Here is a 20431-nt window from a genome sequence, read left to right as displayed (position 1 = left end):
CCGCCGTGACGATTATTAAATCATACTGATGCAGTGTTTTCCCTCGTTCACGTTCCGGCCCGGAGTTAAGATCGAATAAGCTGATATATGGTTCATTTTTTAATTAGTGATTTGTTACTCTGAATGCAGAAACATGTACAGTATATCTCCCACTCAGTCATGAGCGACGTCGCGAATACCGTGAGGTAGAGCTACTGTACGCTGAGGGTGTCTGACGAATCAAAATGATCCGAGTGGAACGAGCTTTATTGGCATGAACGGAAGAGTGAAGAATGGAGGACGGAACGTTGCCAAATCCTTTTCCCTTAGATAAGTACAGTATACGCTAAAAGATCTTAAGAGGGTGAGACAGACATCACACAGAGCGGACTGACATGGAAACGGCTGGAAAGCAAAGCACAGGACAGAGGACCCTGGCGAACTGTTGTCGACGGCCTATGCTCCCCCGAAAGGAGCGATAGGCGTAAGTAAGTCATGTGAAGCGTACAGTAATAGCTGCCATACCAGTGGTTTACCCCTTCAGAAGCATTTACAGTATATAGAAATTTAAGTTACACTCTATGCTTCAAATTATACCGTGATATACATTTTAGACCATACTACGTCAGATGCACGCTCGTCCACAAACCAATCAGTGTCAAGTATAGGGAGACCACGCTCATCCACCAGCCAATCAGTGTCAAGAATAGGGAGACCACGCTCATCCACCAGCCAATCAGTGTCAAGTACCAGTGTCAAGAGACCATGCGGGTGATGACGACAGGACGTAGGTCTGCCACCTGAAGTCCTTTGGTCCGCTGGCATCATTGCAGTGTGAAAGTGAACCTATTGGACCAAATTGTAAACAATGTAACAAAAACATTAATTTGGTCCGGACCTTTAGGTGTGAAAGTCTTAAAAAGGTCTTAGATATGATTTAGTTAGGCCTTAAGAATTGATTGGATTAGGAAGTTCTATGTTGCGATAACTTCTCTGTATGAAATGCCCCGGGCCGCAAGTAAGCATACTTTTTTTTTTTTTTACTAAATCTTTTACACATGTGTTTAATAATTTCCACCAGTGTATTGTTATAGTCCAACGCGCTTCTTTAATACTCTGCTATTCCGTGGTGATTATGGTGATTTGTGTATATGGTGTTGATTCATTCTATTATTAGCATTTACCGCAAGCCACTGTGGCTCAAGGTAAATTGCATAAAATCTAAGCATAATAACTGGGGCAAAATCTGAACAGGACCGTGCTGCACTTTCATCATTAATGTACTCAGCGGATTACGAGCATGTAAAAAAGAAACAACACACACATGCTGCACACATCACGGTTTCCCATAATCCTTTCTTCCATGTGACTTGCTGGGTGAAAATGGAGTAAATTGAAAGGAAGTAGGCCAGTGTGATTTACTATGTGTGAAGGGGCCCACCTGTTTAATGCCCTCTGCACTGCTACAAACTAACAGCTCCATAATAAATACAGCCATCCACAGGTCATAACGACGCAATTGCCAGGATGCTCACTGCAGTGTGTCAAGCACACACACACACACACACACACACACACACACACACACACACACACACACACACACACACACACACACACACACACACACACACACACACACACACACACTCTCTCACAGATAGATACACACACACACACGCACACGTCACACACACACACGTCACACACACACACACACACACACACACACACACACATACACACACACACACACACACGCATACTCTCACAGATAGATGCACACACACACACACACACACACACACACACACGCATACTCTCACAGATAGATGCACACAAACACACACACAGATAGATATATACACACACACTGTTGTCATGTTGGCTGATGCAGTGTTTTCTACTTCCTTCCTGTGTCCCAGTGGATTATGGGTAAAACATTGATTGATCGTCTGAGCCCCAGTCTACCTGGTCTGCTACCCCTGGGACTTTGACGCGCGCGCGCGTGTGTGTGTGTGTGTGTGTGTGTGTGTGTGTGTGTGGTGTGTGTGTGTGTGTGTGTGTGTGTGTGTGTGTGTGTGTGTGTGTGTGTGTGTGTGTGTGTGTGTGTTGTGTGTGTGTGTGTGTGTGTGTGTGTGTGTGTGTGTGTGTGTGTGTGTGTGTGTGTGTGTGTGTGTGTGTGTGTGTGTGTGTGTGTGTGTGTGTGTGCGTGCGTGCGTGCATAAAGATGCTCTCCTCCTGTGTACCAGAGTGTGCTGTACCTGTGTGTGTGTGTGTATGTGTTTGTGTGTCCTTGGCGCATAGAGACCTTTACCCTCTTTAAACACACGAGGTGTCTCCTGTGCCCTAGTGCCCCTCAGCCTGCTAAACACCACCATGTATCACAGTCACTTCTCTATACCTGCAGGAGAGGGAGGGAGGGAGGCAGAGACGGAGGGGGAGGAGGAGCGGGAGGGAGGGGAGGAGAGAGGGATTGTGCAGGGAGGAGAGGAGAGAGGGAGGGAAGGAGGGGAGAGGGAGGGAGGGAGGAGAGGAGAGAGGGATTTAGGAGGGAGGGAGGAGAGGAGAGATGGAGGGAAGGAAGGAAGGGAGGGAGGGGAGGAGGGAGGGAGAAGAGGAGGGAGGGAGGAGAGGAGGGAGGAAGGGAAGGAGGAGAGGGAGGGGAGAGGGAACGAGGTGAGGAGAGAGGGACAGAGGAGGGAGGAGAGGAGAGAGGGGGGAAGGAGGGGAGAGGGAGGGAGGGGATGAGAGAGGGAGTGAAGGAGGGAGGGGATGGGGGAGGTGGAGGGATGGTGGTGGGATGGAGGAATAGATGGAGAGATGGAAGGAGAGGGAGAGGAAGGGATGGAGGAGAGAGGCAGGGATGGAGGAGGGCGGGAAGGAGGAGAGAGGGAGGGAAGGAGGAGAGGGAGGGAGGGAGGGAGGGGAGAGGGAGGGGTGGAGGAGGGGGGAGGGGGGAAGGGAAGAAAAAAGTATGGAAGCAGCAGGTAGGGAAATACTGAGCAAAGGGATAGTGGAGTGGGGGGATGAAGTAGGGATTGAAGGGGAGGAAGGAAGGATAGAGAGAGAGGGGAGAGTAGGCCTGTGTATATTCTGTTTGTCGGTTGTCGGTTATGAATGATTTTGTACAGCAGTGTTTGTATGTGAGGTTTCCATCAAGTCATGTGTTTCCATTATATTCCAAATCTTTCTATGATCTACAATATTCTATATGATCGTTAGCATTAGTACAGTAAGCTCAAACGTGTGCCTTTGCTTTTGGCTCATCATATTACAGCCTCATATAGATTTAACAATAGAAAGCTGAATACGTGGCGAAAGGACAGACTGTCAGCTTTTGAATATTGACAAACCGTGTTGAAACAGAGACATCAGCAAAAAATAAAAGTACCCAACGTTATCTTCAGTGTCCCGGTGCTAACCACATTACTGTGGCTGTATCTCTTTCATATACACAGTATGCTTTTATGGACGGACGAGTCCTTGATGAAAGACGGAATGAATCCGTTCCAGTTGTTGATATGTTTGTGTGTCCTGGCTCTTGGGTTAATGTTATTTTTGTCTTTGTATCTCATTTGTGGTCAACTGATTTCAAGCATAAAAGCCACCACTCAGCCAGCCAACCAGCCAGTCACTCAGCCAGCCAGCCAGTCACTCAGCCAGCCATCCAGTCACCCAGTCACTCAGCCAGCCAGCCAGCCAGCCAGCCAGTCACTCAGCCAGCCAACCCAGCCAGTCACTCAGCCAGCCAGCCAGCCAGCCAGTCACTCAGCCAGCCAGCCATCCAGCCAGTCACTCAGCCAGCCATCCAGTCACCCAGTCACTCAGCCAGCCATCCAGTCACCCAGTCACTCAGCCAGCCATCCAGTCACCCAGTCACTCAGCCAGCCAGCCAGCCAGTCACTCAGCCAGCCAGTCAGCCAGCCAGTCACTCAGCCAGCCAGTCATTCAGCTAGCCAGCCAGCCAGTCACTCAGCCAGCCAGCCAGCCAGTCACTCAGCCAGCCAGCCAGCAGCCAGTCACTCAGCCAGCCAGTCATTCAGCTAGCCAGCCAGCCAGTCACTCAGCCAGCCAGCCAGCAGTCACTCAGCCAGCCAGCCAGCCAGTCACTCAGCCAGCCAGTCATTCAGCTAGCCAGCAGCCATCCAGTCACTCAGCCAGCCAGCCAGCCATCCAGTCACCCTGCCATCCAGCCACCCAGCTAGCTAGCCAACCATCCAGCCAGCCAGCCAGCCAGCCAGTCACTCAGCCAGCAGTCATTCAGCTAGCCAGCCAGCCATCCAGTCACCCAGCCAGCCAGCCAGCCTGCCACCCAGCCACCCAGCTAGCTAGCCAACCATCCAGCCAGCCAGCCAGCCAGCCAGTCACTCAGCCAGCCAGCCAGCATCCAGTCACCCAGCCAGTTACTCATCCAGCCAGCCATCCATCCAGCAGCCAGCCAGCCAGTCACTCAGCCAGCCAGCCAGCCATCCAGTCACCCAGCCAGTTACTCATCCCCAGCCACAGCCATCCATCCAGCCAGCCAGCACCCCAGCCAGCAGCCCATCACCCAGCTAGCCAGCCACCCATGCTTGTTTTTTGTACGACGCATCCAGTCATAAAGCCATTATGGCCATTAAGTGTGGAGCCCCAAACACACAGAGCTTGCCAGTACTGGGGGAGCACTGACCGGCACTGTTCCTGTTCCCAGCTGCAGCCTGGAGAGATGCTGCTGCACACATGGCAGAGGAGGGGACCCTTGTCCCTTTAAGATCTGGCAAGGGGGAGGAGAGGAGGAGAGGAGGAGAGGAGGAGAGGAGGATAGGGAGAGGCGCAGAGGGAGAAAGCAGGAGGACCCCTCCCTGTGTTAGCGGCACACAGGCACGGATGTTAGGAGGAGAGGGATGTCGGGAAAATGGGATGGAGGGAAAAGGGAGGGAGGGAGGGAGGGGAGGGAGGGAAATTAGCAGAAGAGTGTAGAGGTTCCCACCCAGCAGAGAGGGAGGGAAGAGAAGGAAGGATCTGCAGAGAAGGAGAAGAGAGAAAGAGGGACAGACGGAGGGAGAGAGAGAGAGAGAGAGAGACAGAGAGAGAAAGAAAGAGCGACAGACAGAGAGGGAGAGAGAGATAGAGGGATAACAAAGAGAGACAGACAGAGGGGGAGAGAGAGATGGATAAAGAAAGAGAGATAGACAGAGAGGGAGAGAGGGAGAAAGATGGATAAAGAAAGAGAGACAGGCAGAGAGGGAGAGAGCGATGGATAAAGGAAGAGAGACAGACAGAGAGGCGGAGAGAGATGGATAAAGGAAGAGAGAGAGACAGAGAGAGGGGCAATGCCGGTGGCCATTCTGCTGAGGGGGATTTGTGTTGAGCTGGCAGGCATTAGGTTGGCCTTAGTCTCAACGCATGAATACTCCTTATACACTCATAAATACACGCTCTTCATGCTGTCCTACAGCTCCCAACCTCTCTCTCTTCTCCTCTCTCTCTCTCCTTTTTCTGCTCCTTCCTCTCGTTTCCTAACCAACCACCCCCCCCATCCTGCCTTTTAGCTCTTTCTATTCCTCTGTGCCCCTCTCTCCATCCCTCCCCTCCCTCTCTCCATCCCACCATCTCTCCCTTCCTCCCTGCCTGTCCCTTCCTCTCAGTCTCTCTCCATCCCTCTCTACTCTCGCGCTCTCCCTCCCCTATCCCCCCCCTCCCCCTCTCTCAATCCCCTGCTTTTCTCTCTCTCTCTCTCATCCCTCCTCCTGTTCCCTCTCTCCCTGAGCCCTGACCCTCTCCACCTCCCTTGCCCAACCCCCCCACCCCTCCTGACCTCCTTCCCTCATCAGGCTACCCCCCTCCCAGCCCCTCTCTCTCTCTCTCTCTCTCTCTCTCTCTCTCTCTCTCTCTCTCTCTCTCTCTCTCTCTCTCTCTCTCTCTCTCTCTCTCTCTTCTCTATCTCTCTCTCTCTCTCTCTCTCTCTCTCTCTGCAGTGCTTTCTACTCCACCCCCTCTCAGCAGCACCGCCACAGAATGACACATTCTATCATCAACCCTCTCCTCTATCCTCTCTCTATCTCTCTCTTTGTATCTATATCTCTCCTCTACCTCTCTCTATCTCTCTCTTTGTATATATATCTCTCTCCTCTATCTCTCTCTTTGTATCTATATCTCTATCCTCTATCTCTCTCTACCTCTTTGTATCTATACTCCATCCTCTATCTCTCTCTATCTCTCACTATCTCTCTCTTTGTATCTATATCTCTCCTCTATATCTCTATATCTCTCTCTTTGTATCTATATCTCTCCCTCTATATCTCTCTATCTCTCTCTTTGTATCTATATCTCTCTCCTCTATCTCCTTGTATCTCTCCTCTCTCCTCTATCTCTCTATCTCTCTCTTTGTATCTATATATCTATATTCTCTATCTCTCCCTATATCTCTCTCTTTCTATCTATTTCTCTCCTCATTATATCTATCTCTCTTTGTATCTATCTCTCTCTCTCTCTCTCTCTCATCTCTCTCTCTCTCTCTCCTCTCTCTCTCTCTCTCTCTTTGTATCTATATCTATTTCCTATATATATCTCTTTGATCTATCTCTCTCCTCTATCTATCTATATCTCTCTTTCTTCTCTCTTTCTATCTATATCTCTCTCCTCTCTCTATATACAGATATCTCTCTTTGTATCTATATATCTCTCCTCTCTCTCTCTCTCTCTACGGTATATCTCTCTTTGTATCTACAGTATATATCTCCTATCTCTCCATATCTCTCTCTTTGTATCTATCTCTCTCCTCTATACTCTCTTTGTATCTATATCTCTCCTCTATCTCTATTTATCTCTCTTTGTATCTATATATCTCTCTATTTCTATGTCTCTATTTGTATCTATCTCTCCTATATATATCTCCTCTATCTCTCCCCTATCTCTCTCTTTTTATCTATATCTGTCTCCACTATATCTCTATCTGCCCCTCTCTTTGTCTCTCTCTCTCTCTCTCTCTCTCTCTCTCTCTCTCTCTCTCTCTCTCTCTCTCTCTTCTCTCTCTCTCTCTCTCTCTCTCTCTCTCTCTCTGGAGGCTTTGGAGAGGGAGGAAAGCTGACCCAATACTGCCCCTTGCTGTGCATGCAATGACACACACAGCTTGTGAGGCACGTGAGCCACTCTCCTACAGCCCAACTCGCAGGGGTTGTGTGTGTGTGTGTGTGTGTGTGTGCTCAGGAAAAGAATGCTTTCCTCTCAGGACCCAATAGTCCCTCCTTATAAAATGTGTGTGTGTGTGTGTGTGTGTGTGTGTGTGTGTGTGTGTGTGTGTGTGTGTGTGTGTGTGTGTGTGTGTGTGTGTGTGTGTGTGTGTGTGTGTGTGTGTGTGTGTGTGTGTGTGTGTGTGTGTGTGTGTGTGTGTGTGTGTGTGTGTGTGTGTGTGTGTGTGTGTGTGTGTGTGTGTGTGTGTGTGTGTGTGTGTGTGTGTGTGCGCCCGCCCCTGGCTAGTTGTATGGGTGTACATCTTCCCTGTGTGTGTTTAGCTGAGGCTGTGTGTACATGGACAATCTACTACTATCAGTCAAGTGGAAACAAGCCATCCAGTCAGTCAACCAGCCACCCAGCCAGTTTAGTTTAGTTTAGTTTAGTTTATTCGGATCCCCATTAGCCATTGCCACAGGCATAGGCTACTATTACTGGGGTCCACACAAATCAATACAATACAATAAAATCAATACAATACAATTAATACAATACAATACAATAAAACAATACAATACACCTCAATAACACCTACAAATATTATATAATAAAATATTTAAGTTCACCAATCACACATACCCATCTACTCAATCAGTCAGCCATCCAGTCAGCCAGCCAGCCAGCCAGCCATCCAGTCAGTCAACCAGCCAGCCAGTCACCCAGCCAGTGAGCCATCCAGTCACCCAGCCAGTGAGCCAGCCATCCAGTCACCCAGTCAGCCATCAAGCCAGCCAGCCAGTCATCCAGTCACCCAACCAGTCACCCAGCTAGCCATCCAGTTGCCAGTTCATGCAGCCCATCAGCCAATCAGTCAGTCAGACTTGGCAGAAACACATTGGGCTAGATCCACAAAGAATGGATTGCAAAAATAAAAATGTGTATTAACAGATTGCAGAATGGGTACAATACAGTACGGCTCAATACACACAATTGTTAAGGGGATGCAGACCAGAGAGAATTCATAATGAATTGTAAGTAAGGGTGCAATTAGCACCGTGCAATCCATTCTTTGTGGATCTAGCCCATTGTTTTGTTGATTATGTCTGTCTGTCTGCATGCCTGCCTGCTTGTCTGTCTGTCTGTCTGTCTGTCTGTCTGTCTGTCTGTCTGTCTGTCTGTCTGTCTGTCTGTCTGTCTGTCTGTCTGTCTGTCTGTCTGTCTGTCTGTCTGTCTGCCTGCCTGCCTGCCTGCATGCCTGCCTGCTTGTCTGTCTGTCTGCCTGTTTGTCTGCCTGCTTGTCTGTGTAAAAGCCAAATGAAACATGTCCAGCTCCACAGGGGTGAGGTGTGTCTGAATGAACAGGTTGTTTGGACTAAACGTCAGGAGGGATCTGATATGAACATTAAGGAAGTAGAGTGATGATGATCAAATGTAAAACATAATAAAAGGAACCTGCAGGAAAACAGATCATCAGCAGTAATCAGCACTGTATATAGCAGGACAGTACAGCGGTAATCAGCACTGTATATAGCAGGACAGTACAGCGGTAATCAGCACTGTATATAGCAGGACAGTACAGCGGTAATCAGCACTGTATATAGCAGGACAGTACAGTAGTAATCAGCACTGTATATAGCAGGACAATAGAGCAGTAATCAGCACTGTGTATAGCAGGACAGTACAGCGGTAATCAGCACTGTATATAGCAGGACAGTACAGTAGTAATCAGCACTGTGTATAGCAGGACAATAGAGCAGTAATCAGCACTGTATATAGCAGGACAGTATGTCTAGGGACATGAGGTAAACAATTACTTTTTCTTTTCTTTTTTTTCTTAATGAGATCTCAGGAGACTATGAAAGGAAATGAGGACTGTGTGTGTGTGTGTGTGTGTGTGTGTGTGTGTGTGTGTGTGTGTGTGTGTGTGTGTGTGTGTGTGTGTGTGTGTGTGTGTGTGTGTGTGTGTGTGTGTGTGTGTGTGTGTGTGTGTGTGTGTGTGTGTGTGTGTGTGTGTGTGTGTGTGTGTGTGTGTGTGTGTGTGAGAGAGTGAGAGAGTGTTAATGGGGGTTGCTTTCTGTGCATACTGATTATGATGATAATCATACTTTAAGGGGTCATCCCCAAATAATATAACAGTGGCACTGAACCACCTTCAATCATCTTCAATCAATACTTGTGTAAAATAGTTGACATGCATATTATTTACTTATCTATTTGAGATATCTATTTTCAGTTAACTGTGGCACAGTGTCAACTTTTGTATTTTTACGCATATGGAAAATATTCATAAATGACACACAAAAGACAAAACACAAATTGAGAGCTCTATGTAAGGGAAAGACACACCTGGAACTCATCCAGATGCCTTGTGTAAGAACATATACAGACATACATACAGCAATACATTTCACATTTTCATTGAGGTTCTTATTAACCCTTTCGCTACCACACTACAGAAGGTTAACCTTCTGTAATGTGGTTGTGAAAGGGTTAACCCTTTGTCGTGTGGCAGTGAAAGGGTTAACCTTCTGTATTGCCGCAGTGACATGGTTAACCCTTTGGTAATGTGGTAGTGAAAGGGTTACAACCCATTTATAGCTACTGAAACCCAATAAAGAGCTCTGTGCCAGGGAAGGACGCCAGTGGGATTCATATAAATGCCTCATGCAAGGAGACGATGCTCACTTAGGCACATACACACACAGTCCTCATATCCCTCCTAGTTACACATACTGTACACAGTCCTCATATCCCTCCTAGTTACACATACTGTACACAGTCCTCATATCCCTCCTAGTTACACACACACACACTCCTCATATCCCTCCTAGTTACACATACACACACTCCTCATATCCCTCCTAGTTACACACACACACAGTCCTCATATCCCTCCTAGTTACACATACTGTACACACACTCCTCATATCCCTCCTAGTTACACACACACACACTCCTCATATCCCTCCTAGTTACACATACACACACTCCTCATATCCCTCCTAGTTACACACACACACAGTCCTCATATCCCTCCTAGTTACACATACTGTACACACACTCCTCATATCCCTCCTAGTTACACATACACACACTCCTCATATCCCTCCTAGTTACACATACACACAGTCCTCATATCCTCCTAGTTACACATACTGTACACAGTCCTCATATCCTCCTAGTTACACACACACAGTCCTCATATCCTCCTAGTTACACACACACACACAGTCCTCATATCCCTCCTAGTTACACATCCACACAGTCACATGTACAAACACACATCAATTATGCATTTCATCAGAGAGCAGGGTCACTCTGGAGCAGTTTTGGGGTTCAGTTGCTCAAGGGCACAAGGTGCAGGATGGTGGGCACCGTAGATATAATACCAGCTACCCTTCAGTCACAGCAGCTCACAGCTCCTGTCAGTGGTGGGGATCAAACCGGCAACCTTTCGCTTACTGGCCGGCCTCTTTACCTCTAGGCCAGTGTTTCTCAACTGGTGGGTCGCGACCCAAAAGTGGGTCGCGGGGCCATTTTGAGTGGGTTGCGGATGTGTGAAAAAAAAAAGTAATTTTTGAATTTTTTATTTTATTACTTTCTTTTTTTGCACTACCTATCTTTGTGAAAGTGGCTTCTCAGCTCTGGTCCAGCTGAAGACAGAGCAGAGGAACAGATTGGACATTGAGCATGACCTCAGAGTTGCTTTGTCTACCATCACCCCAGACTTTTAGGCTGAGGTTACACCTTTCGTATCATCTTCGTATTGTTTTCTTATACGCATCGCCGCGTATCGCCGCGACGTCATGCGCCTCGAGTCACACTTTCGTTTTTTTTTTCGTTTTTGTCAGCCAAGCACACTGATGTAGTACACTGCCAAAGCAGTAGGTGGCAGTAGGTGGCAAACATGAAGGCAATTTCAACCAATCAGAACGAATGTGCCAATACACTTCCTGGTGGAAGCTCCACCATAGAAAATGTCAATAAGGCAGCCTATGCCGCGCCACCATCTTGTTTACTCAATGCAGCAATAATCTTTCAGCAAAGCCTAATAAAAGTGCAATAAACAAAACGGATACATTCACTGTGTGTTCTGCTTGTCATTTGTTGATGAAACAAAACTAACATCAACACAAGTGACCACCAAGAGCGGATAGTTTTAGTCTAAAAAACGCTCGGTAGCATTGTTAGCGGTAGCATTGTTAGCTGCATGCTAACGTCAATGGAGTATGCCATTATAACAATATAGCATTGTGGCTAGAAGCTAACGTTAGCTCACGCTACTTAGCCAGCATCAAAACTGATGATATCGCGAGCTATCAGTAGTTAGATAACATTAGAGACAACGCTGTGTGTATTAAACAAAGGTGAATAGATGACTGGGCCATTTTGTTTAATGCTTGTTAAGTTGAAAGAGGAACTCTGAGCTAACAGGGTCTGAATCCTGATAGCTCACGTTAGCCAGTTCATGCAATCGGTAATGCTAGCAGAATGAATGGATGTAAACTTTATTTAACATATTGCATATGGGTACAATACAATACGGCTCAATACAAACAATTGTTAAGGGAATGCAGACTGTTGTAGCTTGGACTGGGGTCCTTATAACAATAACTTGACAACACATGGTAGCTGAAGCTATTTGGGACACGGAGCTCTGTCACACACACTGTACACAGGAAGGGCACGCAGATGGTATCTACTGCGCATGGGCGTTTTCGCAACAACTGCTCCGTGCTGACTACACGCTGTATTCCTGGCGTTTTTTTTGCGTATCTCCAAACGCAAACACAATTTTGCGTTTCAGCCGTATCCACAAAAAAACGCCAAAAAACGCGTTTCTGTGTAGATAGGACATCATACGTCGTCAAAAACGTATAAAAAAACGCCAGGAATACACTAGTCTAACCTCAGCCTGAGACTCTTGTCAGGAGCAAACAACATCCCCAGTTATCCCATTAGTTCCCTGGGATGTTAAGCTAAGAAGTCTGCTAAGAAGGATATATTATTTATTATTATTATTATTATTATTATTATTATTATTATTATTATTATTATTATTATTATTATTATTATTATTATTATTATTATTATTATTATTATTATTATTATTATTATTATTATTATTTTATTTCATTGTGTTTTTAGCCCTTAGTTGCACTTTTGTTGCAACCCCAGTTATCCCATTAGTTCCCCCAAACTTAGGTCTGTTATGTTAAGCTAAGAAATCTGCTAAGAAGCATATATTATTTATTATTCTTTTATTTCATTGGGTTTTTAGCAATAGTTGCACGTTTGTTGCACTTTTGTGTGTTTTTTTCATGTTTTGAAAGATTGCGTATTACTGCAAATGTTATTTTTATATATATAAAAAAAATGTGGGTCGCGACTTAATGACTAAGGAAAATGTTGGGTCCCGACTCCCGAGGCTCCAGGCCATCCTGCCTCCCCTATCACTGTGTGTGTTTCAGTCATCCTGCCTCCCCTATCACTGTGTGTGTTTCAGTCCATCCTGCCTCCCCTATCACTGTGTGTGTTTCAGTCCATCCTGCCTCCCCTCTCACTGTGTGTGTTTCAGTCCATCCTGCCTCCCCTATCACTGTGTGTGTTTCAGTCATCCTGCCTCCCCTATCACTGTGTGTGTTTCAGTCCATCCTGCCTCCCCTATCACTGTGTGTGTTTCAGTCCATCCTGCCTCCCCCATCACTGTGTGTGTTTCAGTCATCCTGCCTCCCCTCTCACTGTGTGTGTTTCAGTCATCCTGCCTCCCCTCTCACTGTGTGTGTTTCAGTCTTCGTATCTAACACGTCCCTCTCGTGTCTCCTCCCCTCCATCCTGCCTCCCCTCTCACTGTGTGTGTTTCAGTCTTCGTATCTAACACGTCCCTCTTGTGTCTCCTCCCCTCCATCCTGCCTCCCCTCTCACTGTGTGTGTTTCAGTCTTCGTATCTAACACGTCCCTCTCGTGTCTCCTCCCCTCCATCCTGCCTCCCCTCTCACTGTGTGTGTTTCAGTCTTCGTATCTAACACGTCCCTCTCGTGTCTCCTCCCCTCCATCCTGCCTCCCCTCTCACTGTGTGTGTTTCAGTCTTCGTATCTAACACGTCCCTCTCGTGTCTCCTCCCCTCCATCCTGCCTCCCCCATCACTGTGTGTGTTTCAGTCTTCGTATCTAACACGTCCCTCTTGTGTCTCCTCCCCTCCATCCTGCCTCCCCCATCACTGTGTGTGTTTCAGTCTTCGTATCTAACACGTCCCTCTCGTGTCTCCTCCCCTCCATCCTGCCTCCCCCATCACTGTGTGTGTTTCAGTCTTCGTATCTAACACGTCCCTCTTGTGTCTCCTCCCCTCCATCCTGCCTCCCCCATCACTGTGTGTGTTTCAGTCTTCGTATCTAACACGTCCCTCTCGTGTCTCCTCCCCTCCATCCTGCCTCCCCCATCACTGTGTGTGTTTCAGTCTTCGTATCTAACACGTCCCTCTTGTGTCTCCTCCCCTCCATCCTGCCTCCCCCATCACTGTGTGTGTTTCAGTCTTCGTATCTAACACGTCCCTCTCGTGTCTCCTCCCCTCCAGACGACTCGTCATCAGAAAGTGGGAGTGGCAACGGCCTGCCGGCCCTGACCCCTCCCTCCGTGGCGACCGACGGCTCCGTCGTCAGGGAGACCGAGGTCGTCAACGGGGGCCCCAGCCCGCTGGACTTCAGGACGCCGCCCACGTCCTCGTCCTCGGAGGACCAGCAGCCCATGAACCTGAGCGACCCGCCCCCCCGCCTGCCCCTCCCTGCCCACCTGCCCGTCACCGTGTCGGCGGCGGCGGCCGCCCTGCTGGGCTCGCTCCACCCCGACGCCCCCGAGGAGCTGCGCCGGAAGTACCCGCTGGCCACCAAGGCCCCCCCCCTCGCCTCCCACCCCGCCCTGCCCCTCCCCTTGCCGCACACGCACGCCCCCCCTCACACGCACGCACACTCTCACAACGCGCACTCTCACAACGTGCACTCTCACGGCGGCCACGTGCACTCCGCCGAGCTGCTGCGACTGGACCGCGATGGCAGGGACTACGGGGGCAAGGTGAGGAGAGGGTCACACACACACACACACACACACACACACACACACACACACACACACACACACACACACACACACACACTGTTATTGTAAATGGGAGATGATGTTTAAACATGAGTTCAAGTTTTGTTTTATTTGTCACATATAAGGTACATTATAGTGAAATGCTTGGTTCTGTATGGTCCTGAGATTGTGCTTCATACAGTAAAAAAGCACAAAGAATAAAGACCAAACACTATACAAGATATACAACATACACAAAATCTGGTAGAAGAGGTGGTGCAAATTTGTAGGAATAAATGTTTAAAAACGTGTTTAAAGTGTTTATGAATACTTTAGTTGGCGTCATAGAACTCAACAACAACATACTGCATTTATATTGTACTTTACAAAGTTTACTAAATACACACACACACACACACACACACACACACACACACACACACACACACACACACACCAAAGCCAAGTGCAGTGCAGAGTAAAAGCGCGGCAAGCGGCCGGATCAGTACTACAGTACGTGCTGAAGGAACGAGAGAGGGGAGAGAGAGAGATAGAGGAGAGAGAGATAGAGGAGAGAGAGAGAAACAGAGACAGAGACAGAGAGACAGAGAAAGACATCGACCGCCGGTGAAAGGAGAGGGTGACGGGAGAGAGAACGAATGGAGGAGAGAGGAATACAAAGAGAGAGAGAGGAGTAATGGACGGATGGGAGAGAGAGAGATGAGGGCAGGGGCGGACTGGGACACAAATTCAGCCCGGGACATTCAGCCCACACACCGGCCCACACACCGACCCACACACCGACCCACACACCGACCCACACACCGGCCCACACACCGGCCCACACACCGGCCCACACACCGGCCCACACACCGGCCCACGCACCGGCCCACGCACCGGCCCACGCACCGGCCCACGCACCGGCCCACGCACCGGCCCACGCACCGGCCCACACACCGGCCCACACACCGGCCCACACACCGACCCACACACCGGCCCACACACCGACCCACGCACCGGCCCACACACCGGCCCACACACCGGCCCACACACCGACCCACACACCGGCCCACACACCGGCCCACACACCGGCCCACACACCGACCCACACACCGGCCCACACACCGGCCCACACACCGACCCACACACCGGCCCACACACCGACCCACACACCGACCCACGCACCGGCCGTTATGAAACACTATTACACCAGTATTAAACAACCAAGGCTGTGGCTAAGGAGTCAACATCAGGGAGACCAAATCTACACCCCGCCCCTAGATGTGCACTCGTGCACAGTGCACGCACATTTTAATACTTTATTTGGTTCCACAAATTATATTACATAAACAGGGAATCAAATGTATCGGGGTCAAGCAGCACTGAACACTTAAGGGTACACATAGCACCTCCTTCTCCACGTGGCTAAGCTGCCAATAATAGCTGAGACAGACACAATTTTTTTTACTAACATCTTAGTGCCTCATTAGCCTAGGGATTAAGGATACATGAAGTTTTAACTACACCATAATAATATTGAGGTTTTGATCCATAGAAAGGTCTGTGCTACACAATTTCAGTTAGATTAGATTTATTGTCCTTTAATTTTGCACTCATGACATTAGTTGCTTGCCGTTTAATCAACATCGAAAGACCCCCCCACTTCCTCCCAGACACCCATTCCAAGAGCCTGTTCGCTTTCCAGGTCTCTCTCTCTCTGTCTGTGTGTCTCTCTCTCTCTCTCTCTCTCTCTGTCTGTGTCTCTCTCTCTCTCTCTCTCTCTCTCTCTCTCTCTCTCTCTCTCTCTCTCTCTCTCTCTCTCTCTCTCTCTCTATCTCTATCTCTATCTCTATCTCTCTCTCTCTCTCTCTCTCTCTCTCTCAACAGCTTCTCTCTCTCAACCTGACAAAGTTTGAATCCCAAAAACAGGCTTCAGGGACAGCCTTACCAAACATTATTTATATTATTCAAATGGCACTCAAACATGTTCCGTAGTGATGTCACAGTATGATGTCATAATAGAACATTCTAGAACATTTGTGATGTCACAGTATGATGTCATAATCAAACATTCTAGAACATTTGTGTATCTATTCAACAATTCTCTCAGAAGATCTCATTGTGCATCTTGAAACAGTACTGAACAGTACTGAACAGATAGACTAAACAACATAGAATGAAGCCTGCATTTCTCAACCAAGGTGCGTTTAGCTGTGGAAAGGTGAGTGTCCACAATGGCTAGCTAGCTGTTCTACTTGAATACTGAATGTTAATATTGAATCAGACAATATTGAATACTGAATGTTAATATTGAATCAGACAATATTGAATACTGAATGTTAATTCAGGCTGACAGTTGACATCATTTGACAGGGGGCTGGAAGTTGATTTAATAAAAGAAAAAAGACATTTAATCAGATTAATCACTTTATTCAAATTGAGGATTTAGTTTGAGGTTATGAAAAAAAAAAAAAAAAAAAAAAAAAAATTATAATAAAGAAAAATGAGAATACTTTTTTATTTATTTATTTTTATTAAAAACTAAGGTTCGAACGTCCGTTCGAAGAACCCTGACGAAGTTTGAATCCCAAAAACAGGCTTCGGGGACAGCCTTATCATACAAATTAAGGAATATTTACACTAAGTTCTCTTTTACCTCTTATTTAATTCATTCATTAATTTAATTGTAGGTACTGTTTATATTGTACATAGATAGTCCTGTGTGTTGTATATTGTGTCCTATGTTACTTTTGTGTTTATTGTCTCTTTCTATATACCGTGGGAAGGGGGGCATGTAATCAACTCCAAATCTGTGCTATATGAGCTCAATTCTCCCGGTGCATGCAGAAGTAGAATTGATGTCTTGTTTTGGATGAATGAGTAGAAATGAAAAACGGAAATCTTGTTTGACATGTGATATAGATGAAGATATTGTTTCATTGTGTATTGATTAACGTTACATTTGCGCTTCATTACTTTACAAAAGTTATACTGGCACATGGGTCTAATACAGCAATGGATTATGGGTAAATGCAACGGTAAAGCAGTGCCAATGTAAGACTGACTTTACATTAAACGAATGACAATAATATAGTATAAAGTAGGGTATTATTTGGACTAAAGAATGGTGTTGTCTCACCCTACTTGCATGTTGAGGGAGAGCACCATACATTATACACTGAGAAACCACGGCAGAGAGTGAGCTTTTGCCCGACAGTTTGTCGGCAACCGTCTTCCGGTCTGACTTCCTCTGCTAATGTTCTAATCTACACTGCTGCCACCTGTCACGGAGGGGAATTGCAGCCATTTTGTATAAATTAAAAAAAAATGAAAAAATACGGGAAAATATTTTAACGGGAGGACGGCGGGAGAGAAGCTTGAAATACGGGAGAATCCCGGGAAAAACGGGAGGGTTGACAGGTATGGGCCCTGGATGAGGGGGACTTGGGAGAGAATGACGGGGAGAGAGTGAGAGAGGAGAAGAGAGGAGGTGGAAGAGTTAGCGAGAGACGGATGAAGGGACGCGAGCGATCGGTTTAATTAATGTGCGCTCTTTGTGCGCCGAGGCAGCGGGCTGTGTGTTGAATAGCAGGGACTCCACAATACAGGACTGGCCTTGGATCTGTTTTATTTACCATCAGGCTAGGAGGCTGGCACACACACATAAACACACACACACACACACACACACACACACACACACACACACACACACACACACACTAGAGAACTTTGCCAGTGTTTTGTGTACGGGTCTCCTTTGTGCTTCCTTGTTCAATGTAAAGCAGCATTCCTCCATAGTTCCTGTCGGCTGGGCCCAGTCCATATCTATTGGCTGTGTTTCCTTTCTCTAGCATCGTTTTCATTTACCTCATTCTCCCGCTGTAACAAACGTCCATGTCTTGCTTTCTCTCTCTCTCTGTGTGTGTGCGTGTGTGTGCGTGTGCGTGTGTCTGTGTGTGCGTGTGTCTGTGTGTGTGTGTGTGTGTGTGTGTGTGTGTGTGTGTGTGTGCCCGCCCGCCCCAGCAGTCGCCCCAGTACAGTTCGGGGGGCAGCTACGACGGTGTCAAAATGGAGCTGTGTGCCGAGGACCTCACCATGGGTCGCCACGGTAACCAGGTCGCCGCCGACGATGACGACGACGACCATGACGACCACGACGACAGCGACAAGGTCATCGAGGGGGTCGACCCCGAGAGACTAAAGGCCTTCAATGTACGTATGGACACATATGTATATTATATATATATACATACATACAGTATATATGTTCACATGTGTTAATTAGGCACCCAACACTTTGGGTGCCTACAATAGTCTTTTAATTGGAAAAGGGTATAATCTTTAGATTAATTAATTAAAGGTGCTGTAAATTATATTTTTGTTCTATATGTTGAAATAAGTGTTAAATAGCTCTACACTCCGACAGCCATCACTGATATAGATACGTCTCCTGGTATCCCATTCGCACGTTATCCAATCGGGAGGGAGAACTCCCACTGCACAGATTGTCTGACAAAATAAGAAATAAAAACTAGTTTTAATGTGCTTGCAAGTAAAATAATTTACCGATGCAGTAAGCACATTTTAATAATTAGATTTCTTGAAATAAGTCAAAATATATCTAGAGTTCTCTCTCCCGATTGGATAAAGTGGCGAACGGGATACCAGAAGATTGGAAACCGATGTTACTGACCAAACATATGAATATATTATGAACAGATGAGATGTGATCGTTTCTTCATCCACAGAATGTGGGGGTATTTTATAAAACGTAATACTGGTATTAGTCAAACACTTCAGAAACAAACGTCCATCGGTCAAAACTTTGTTGTCCCTATACAACCACAGAGATACAACCAGAGAGATACAACCAGAGAGATACAACCACAGAGATACAACCACAGAGATACAACCACAGAGATACAACCACAGAGATACAACCAGAGATACAACCACAGAGATACAACCACAGAGATACAACCACAGAGATACAACCACAGAGATACAACCACAGAGATACAACCAGAGAGATACAACCACAGAGATACAACCAGAGATACAACCACAGAGATACAACCAGAGATACAACCAGAGATACAACCAGAGAGATACAACCACAGAGATACAACCAGAGATACAACCACAGAGATACAACCAGAGATACAACCAGAGATACAACCAGAGAGATACAACCACAGAGATACAACCACAGAGATACAACCAGAGAGATACAACCAGAGAGATACAACCAGGGAGATACAACCACAGAGATACAACCACAGAGATACAACCACAGAGATACAACCAGAGATACAACCAGAGATACAACCACAGAGATACAACCAGAGATACAACCACAGAGATACAACCAGAGATACAACCACAGAGATACAACCACAGAGATACAACCACAGAGATACAACCAGGGAGATACAACCACAGAGATACAACCACAGAGATACAACCACAGAGATACAACCAGAGATACAACCAGAGATACAACCACAGAGATACAACCAGAGATACAACCACAGAGATACAACCAGAGATACAACCAGAGATACAACCACAGAGATACAACCACAGAGATACAACCAGAGATACAACCACAGAGATACAACCAGAGATACAACCACAGAGGTACAACCAGAGATACAACCACAGAGATACAACCAGAGATACAACCACAGAGATACAACCACAGAGATACAACCACAGAGATACAACCAGAGATACAACCACAGAGATACAACCACAGAGATACAACCAGAGAGATACAACCAGAGATACAACCAGAGATACAACCACAGAGATACAACCACAGAGATACAACCAGAGATACAACCAGAGATACAACCACAGAGATACAACCACAGAGATACAACCACAGAGATACAACCAGAGATACAACCACAGAGATACAACCAGAGATACAACCACAGAGATACAACCACAGAGATACAACCAGAGATACAACCAGAGATACAACCAGAGATACAACCACAGAGATACAACCACAGAGATACAACCAGAGAGATACAACCAGAGATACAACCAGAGATACAACCACAGAGATACAACCACAGAGATACAACCAGAGATACAACCACAGAGATACAACCACAGAGATACAACCAGAGAGATACAACCAGAGATACAACCACAGAGATACAACCAGAGATACAACCACAGAGATACAACCAGAGATACAACCACAGAGATA

At 46.8% G+C, this 20431-nt stretch overlaps 1 protein-coding gene across 1 annotated transcript in view; it reads left to right on the top strand.

Annotated features, from left to right (window-relative positions):
• LOC311243944 (nucleolar protein 4-like) overlaps nucleotides 1-20431 on the top strand; it is a gene marked incomplete at both ends in the record, with an annotated part of 300165 nt that overhangs the window by 263318 nt on the left and 16416 nt on the right. The window contains 2 exon segments of the mRNA XM_084333351.1: nucleotides 13709-14202; nucleotides 18235-18420. Of these exon segments, the coding sequence (XP_084189477.1) occupies nucleotides 13709-14202; nucleotides 18235-18420 (680 nt within the window).

This window comes from Notolepis coatsorum, assembly GCF_963971535.1.
Source record: "Notolepis coatsorum genome assembly, chromosome: 17".
Taxonomy (NCBI): Eukaryota; Metazoa; Chordata; class Actinopteri; order Aulopiformes; family Paralepididae; genus Notolepis; species Notolepis coatsorum.
This window is presented reverse-complemented; position numbering and strand designations above follow the sequence as displayed.